The sequence below is a fragment of the Primulina huaijiensis genome, chromosome 4 (genome assembly GCF_012295235.1).
Source record: "Primulina huaijiensis isolate GDHJ02 chromosome 4, ASM1229523v2, whole genome shotgun sequence".
In the NCBI taxonomy this organism is placed as follows: Eukaryota; Viridiplantae; Streptophyta; class Magnoliopsida; order Lamiales; family Gesneriaceae; genus Primulina; species Primulina huaijiensis.
The window spans coordinates 11,760,877-11,768,024 of NC_133309.1; the positions used below are offsets into that span (position 1 = coordinate 11,760,877).

The following is a 7,148-nucleotide window of genomic DNA, read 5'->3' on the forward strand; positions in this document are numbered from 1 at the left end:
ATTTTACAATAACTTGACGTCATGCGCTTGCGAGCAATCAAGAAAACACGCAACAAGTTTTTTGTGTCGTTGCCGAGGAGTGTTTATTTTATATTTATATTAGTATTGTTACCAATTAGTCTAGATTTTAATTTAGAGTAGTTTTTATTGTATTACATTAAACATCGATTTGTTTCTTATCTTTTTTTGACAGTGCATGCGAAGATCGCAAAATCTTCACTTGATTACCTATGATCCTGAGATCGAAAGAACCACAAGAAGTTTAAGAAAGGCGAGAAGAGGAGATTCAAGTAATGGATGACAACAGAGATAATGAAAATCCACCCCCTGCAATACCCATCATAGATCATTTTAGGTCAGTACTAAATGCTCATTATTCGGGCATAGCACGAGGGACTGTTAATGAAAACAACTTTGAGCTCAAGCCCGCATTGATAAACACGGTTCAACAGAACCAGTTTGGGGGAGCCGCTACTGCAGATCCTCATCTACATCTCAGAACATTCCTTGAAATCACTGACACGGTAAAAATAAATGGTGTTTCTGATGATATAATTTGATTGCGCTTGTTTCTTTTTTCTCTTAGGGACCAAGCAAGAGGATGGCTCCAATCGCTTCCTTTGGGGAGTGTCACTACATGGCAGGAGTTAGCAACCAAGTTTCTTGCTAAATATTTTCTACCTGCGAAGTCTGCACAGTTGAAGATTGAGATAAGTACTTTTAGGTAGACTGACTTTGAGCAATTATCTGAGGCATGGGAACGGTATAAGGAGTTGTTGAAGAGGTGTCCAAACCATGGTTTTGAAGATTGGGTACAGATCGAATTGTTTTACAATGGTTTGAACGGACAACCAAGAGGCATTGTGGATGCAGCAGCTGGTGGCACGATATTTTCCAAATCACCTGATCAAGCATATGATTTGCTTGAACAAATGACCATTAATAGTTATCAGTGGCCGTCTGAGAGGTCAGGAGTAAAGAAGACAGCTGGAGTTTATGCCATAGATCCTATTACATCACTCACTGCACAAGTTTCAGCTTTAACAACTCAAATTGCAGCTATGAATAAGGCTAGTATGGCAGAGGTTGAAAATGCATCGGTTTTTATTGAAGAAACACATATTCCTGATGAGGCTTATTATGTCAACAACAGGAATTTTTGTGGCTATGGAGGATATCGAGGTAACCCTCCCCCTAACACTTATCATCCTGGTTTGAGAATTCATGAGAATTTTTCATATGCTAATAATAAGAATGTGTTGAATCTTTCACCGGGGTTCAATACATCGAAGGGGGAAGGAAAGCCTTCACTTGAGGATCTAGTTGGGACATTTGTTGCTGAATCTAGTAAAAAGATGGTTAGGACTGAATCTCGTCTTGATGGTATGGAAACTCGCATGGGAAATATGGGTGCCACAATGAAATCATTGGAGACACAGATTGGACATTTGGCTAATGCATTGAGAGATCAAAATAGAGGTCAATTCCCAAATAATACTGAAGTGAATCCAAAGGAGCAATGCAAAGCTGTAACTTTTAGAAGTGGAAGAGAACTTGAGGTTGAAAAATCCAAAGAGAATGAGGAAAATGAGAAGAGAGTTGAAAAGGATGAGTGTGAAAATGGAAAGGGGAACAAGGTTGAGGAGTCTCAGATTGAAACTGAAGTTGAACGGATTCCTATACTGAAACCGACTCTTCCATACCCAGAAAGATTTAGGAAGAGGATTATTGATGATCAATTTGCAAAATTTTTGGAGATTTTCAGTAAGATTCCCATCAACATTCCATTTCCTGATTCTTTGGAGCAAATGCTAAACTATGCAAAGTTCATCAAAGATGTGATTTCAAAGAAGAGGAAGTTGCAGGAGTTCGAGATATTGAAGTTGACCGAAGAGTGTAGCGCCATTCTCCAAAAGAAGGTACCACAAAAACTAAAATATCGGGGAGTTTTACTATTCCTTGCATTATTTGTAGTACTCATGTTAATAAAGCTTTATGTGATCTTGGAACGAGTATTAATCATATTCCATTTTTTATTTATAGGGACTTGAAGTTTGGGGAGGTAAAACCAACCACTATAACTTTGCAAATTGCAGATAGGTCACTTACCTATGCTCGTGGAATTGTTGAAGATATTTTGGTAAAGGTTGACAAGTTTATCTTCCCTGTTGATTTTGTAATTCTTGATATGGAGGAAGATAAATGTAGAACCCGTTAAATCAGACGACGTATAAGCCATGCATAATTACTATTATTTAAATTAAAATGATTTTTATGCATGAGGATTTAAATTCATTCTTTTAAAATTGGTTGAGTTATTATTATTTATTTTACGCAGTATTTTAGTTTTTATCTTTTCAGTTAAGTAAGTGAGGCCGGACTGGAGTTGGAGTATTAAGATAAAATTAATGATAAGAAAATATTCCTAGAATTTATTCAAGATAAAGGAAAATTTATTTTAATGTGAAAGAATGTTTAAGAGTTAAATTAATTAGAGATAAGTAGTAAATAAATTCTTTTATGTCCAATAATTTATGTAAAAGCCTAACTTAAAATATGTGATCAATTGAGATAAGTTAATCTAGGCTTATTTTATTTAAGAAATTGTAACTTAACATGTTAGTAAATTTAATTTAAAAATTTGCCATGCATGCAAGATAATTACTATCCTAAATTAATTATTTAATTCACTAAAATACTTAATGGGTGGATAAAATTTTAAAGGTTTAAAATTAAATAATTTAGCAATATTTCATCCCCATTATCATAAAAAAATCGACCACCCCTTGAAAGATTTGATATAAGTTGTCAACTCACCATTTTTAATTCATTTCCTTATCTTTTCTTGGAAGATAATCCCTTCAATTTAATTCACCAATATTTAATAATTAAGCAATATTCTCCCTTGCTTTAGACACCAAGAAATCGGCCATCACCTCCCCCTAATTCCCCTCAATCCATCAATTTATCACATCATTCCATATCTCACAAGCAACTAGGATAGAAAGGTTTTATAGTTGCCATTCAATTCCCATTCAATTAGTAGACTTACCCATTCGTTTCCCTATCCATTCTCCTCTCCTCATTCTTGAAAATTTCAGAGTAAAAACCTAAAGAAAATCGTGTGAAGCAACAAGGAAAAACAAGAGAGAAAAGTAGAAAATAAAAGAACTCCGCCTCCGCCGCGCCGTGTTCGTCGTAGTGTTTGTTTTCTTTCTTAAACGAAATTCAGCCATGTATATGTTATTCTTTTCTCTTCAATCAAGTCTTATACATATTTTTAAACCATTTTGTTATCATAAATCATGACGAAAAAACGAAAATACGACAGCAACTTTCGAAAATACTGCACAGATTTTTTGGCCCTTCCTTGTGCTTCACGGGTTGGATTGTTTTTGTTGTTTCAGCGTTTGGCTAGGTTCCAGGCGCTCAAGGCTGCATCTAGGCACGTACTAGGGTGGGTTAGGATCATGTTGGTTCGTTGGTTTCAGCCCCATGCACTCAGGATTAAGAAAATTACAGCAACTCTCCATAGTTGCAAATGTTGAGTCTTCATTTTCATGGTTGGATGTCTAAGTTGAAGGTTCAAATCTTGGTTGGCCTAAGGCCTGTAACCATGGTTATAACCCTTCCTTAGCATGTCTAGGACATTACCAAGATTCCCTTTCGTGGCTTGGTTCGTGGTCCCAATCGGTTTTTAAAACAAACAAGACAAGTGCCCCTTCGGTTTTCAAGTTTTTGATTTTGTTATGTGAGTTTAGTTTCGGCTTTTATGGTGTAGGGTGGATCTTGGTTGGCTTCTAACCCTTAACCATGGTTCACACAATACCTCATGATGTCTAGATCATGCCATGGTTGATCATATGGCCACTGGAATGATACATGACAATAAGTGAAGCAATACAACCCACACGTGCAGTATGTGTTCTCGGGTAGAAGCGCTGGTTGCCTTGGGTGTTTTCTTGGATTGTGGCTGACCTAGTGCCCATATTCATCGTTCAAGCCACACCGTAGGATGTTGGTAAGAGGCTCTGGTGGGTGGTTCAAGCCCCGATGGCCAATAGACACGCAAACGAAGCGATGCAAGCACAAGCGCTGTTGCCGTAATTGGACAGAATCTCGGGGTTCGGTTCAGAGGTGTCGTTTGAGTTCTCGGTTGGCTTTTAGCATATGGCCTTGGACTGGACAGTACCTTATTGAGTTAGGAAAGTCATGTTTTTGGCCGTTCATGATTTGGTTAAGTTTAGAGGTCGTACGAGAATTTACGGTGCAATGTGCCAAAGTGACTCTCGAAAGAGCGTTTCTTGATTTTGGCCTCCATTCAATATTTTCGTGTATTTCAGCCCTATGGTTATGTTTTCCAGCATTTTAGGAGTATTTTAATCATGGCTAAACGATGGTTCGATGTTGGTTCGGGTTGGTAAGAAGCCATGGTTGAATATTAAGTTGTTGGGCGTAGTTGTCTCGTTTTTTTTTTGGTTCGATTTTGAAGGGTTGGTCAAGTTAAGTTATTTGCATGTCCCTCATGTTAGAATTAGGTCTCAGCGAGCCTGGGAAAGATCCAACTCAAGTGGTAAAATAAAACAGGATTTTAATTATATTACGTGCATAAAATATAAGATGTTCATTTTTGAGATATATGGGATATGTCTTGTGGCCAGCTCACGCTTATAGGATGCAGCTTATGGGATTATTACTTCACCCGGTGACTTACGACCGGTTCATGTCTATGTATGGGTACGGATATCCAGTCCAAGGGCTGTGATGATCTCTACCGCCCAGTATATTGTGGTTTAGTCTGATCAGACGATTCATGTTACGTTATGGGCCACTTGCGTAGAACATTATCTCTACAAAAAAATTATGATATGCTATGTTATGACAGGGCTCTATCGAGCAAAAATTTTACGTACAATTTTCAGTTATGTACGTATTTATAATTACTAATGACACGATTTTTACGTTACACTTTACGATATGATATTTTTACGTTGCATTCGATTTTATGATATATGTACTTGTTATTCACGATATATGCATGCTGAGTCTTTAGACTCACTAGACTTGATTGTTGTAGGTACTGATGAGGTCGGGATTGAGGGCGGGGACTAGTGAGCTAGCTTGGGTCGGCAGTAGTTGGAACCCGAGGACCCCATGCTTCAGTTCATTTACCTTTTTATGCTCAAAACACATTTTATCACGATTTTGAAACAGATATTCACTTCCGCTGCTATTTTGACATTAAACCTTTTTATTAGTATATTTTATGAATGAGGCATGTTATTTACTTGTAAGGAAAAATTTTAAATAACTCCGCAAATTTATAAATACGAAATACGGGCCTCGACAATAAAGATGCTCCATTGATTTTTGGGCGGCCCTTCTTAGCCACTGGAAAAGCATTGATAGATGGACACAAAGAGGAACTCACCTTGAGAGTTGGTGGGGAAGCTGTGATATTTAACATTTATAAGGCTATCAAAGGTAACGACAAGGTGAGTACTTGTAAAAGCATTGATATAATTGACTCTTGTGTTGGTGAGATTGGTATAGGTCATACAGTAGAAGATCCATTAGAAAGATGCCTTTCTAGTACTGTCGGTAAAGTTAATGATGATGATTGGGAATTGAGAGAGCAACTTTTAGCTCTTGAGGAGTTGCCAAAGGTGAAGGAAGCCGCACAGGAGAAGTTGGAAGAAGAAAAGCGTTTAGAGATAATACCTTCATTCTCTGTTTTGAAGGAATTACCAAGCCATCTTTGCTATGCTTTCTTGGGTGAGAAGTCGACATATCCAGTAATTATCTCTTCCTCTCTTACTTTGATGAAAAAGAGAAATTGTTGAGAGTGTTTAGGAAATTTCAAACTGCATTTGGGTGGTCGATTTCTGATATCAAGGGGATTAGTCCAACCATATGCATGCATAGGATTTTAATGGAGGAGTCATACGCTCCTTATGTGGATCATCAGAGGAGGCTAAATCCAGCCATGAAAGAGGTAGTAAAAAATGAAATGTTGAAATTGTTAAATGCTCGAGTTATATATGCTATTTCTGAGAGCAGTTGGGTGTCTCCTGTTCAAGTAGTGCCTAAAAATGGTGGAATGAATGTGGTAAAGAATGAAAATGATGAACTAAAATGTACTCGTACCATTACTGGATGGCGAGTATGTATTGATTATAGGAAGTTGAACAATGCCACACGTAAAGATTATTTTTCATTACCTTTTATTGATCAAATGCTTGATAGACTTGATGGTTATTGTCACTACTGCTTTTTAGATGGTTATTCAGGTTATAATTAGATTGCTATAGCACCAGAGGATCAGGAGAAGACAACATTCACGTGCCCCTATGGCACGTTTGCTTTTAGTAGGATTCCTTTTGGGCTATGCAATGCACTTGCTACTTTTCAGAGGTGTATGATGGCCATATTTGCAGACATGGTGGAAGACATCATGGAAGTCTTCATGGATGATTTCTCGGTATTTGGCTCTTCATTTGATCACTGTTTACATAACTTTTCCCTCGTTTTGCAGAGATGTCAAGAAAAGAACTTAGTTCTTAACTGGGAGAAGTGTCATTTTATGGTCCAAGAGGGTATTGTTCTTGGACATAAAGTGTCTTCTAATGGATTAGAGGTAGACAGAGCCAAAGTGGTTGCAATTGAAAAGCTTCCACCACCAAAGAATATCAAAGAGATAAGGAGTTTCTTAGGACACACCGGGTTTTATCGTAGATTTATCAAATATTTTTCTAAGAATACTAAACCTTTGTGTAATTTTCTTGAAAAAGAATCCACTTTTATTTTTGATGATGATTGTTTGCAGGCATTTGAGAAGATCAAGAAGGCATTGGTGACAACACCAATCATGATAGTACCAGATTAGAAGGAGCCCTTTGAGTTGATGTGTGATGCTAGTGATTATGCAGTAGGTGTGGTGTTGGGCCAAAGGCGTGATAAATTTGTTAGATCAATCTACTATGCAAGTCGAACCATGGATGCTGCAAAGCAAAATTACACAACTACTGGTAAAGAGATGCTTGCAGTAGTGTTTGCATTTGAAAAGTTTAGACCCTACTTGGTTGGCATAAAGTTAATTGTTTTCACTGACCATGCAGCTATTCTATACCTATTTGCCAAGAGAGATG

General features: G+C 37.4%; 1 protein-coding gene across 1 annotated transcript; it reads left to right on the forward strand.

The window, feature by feature from the left end:
• Nucleotides 1-293: 293 nt before the first annotated feature.
• On the forward strand, nucleotides 294-2,218 carry LOC140974893 (uncharacterized). Its single transcript, XM_073438384.1, has 4 exons — nucleotides 294-524; nucleotides 587-658; nucleotides 771-1,894; nucleotides 2,044-2,218. Exons 1-4 carry the CDS (start codon nucleotides 294-296, stop codon nucleotides 2,216-2,218), a joined length of 1,602 nt encoding a protein of 533 aa, XP_073294485.1.
• Nucleotides 2,219-7,148: the final 4,930 nt, after the last annotated feature.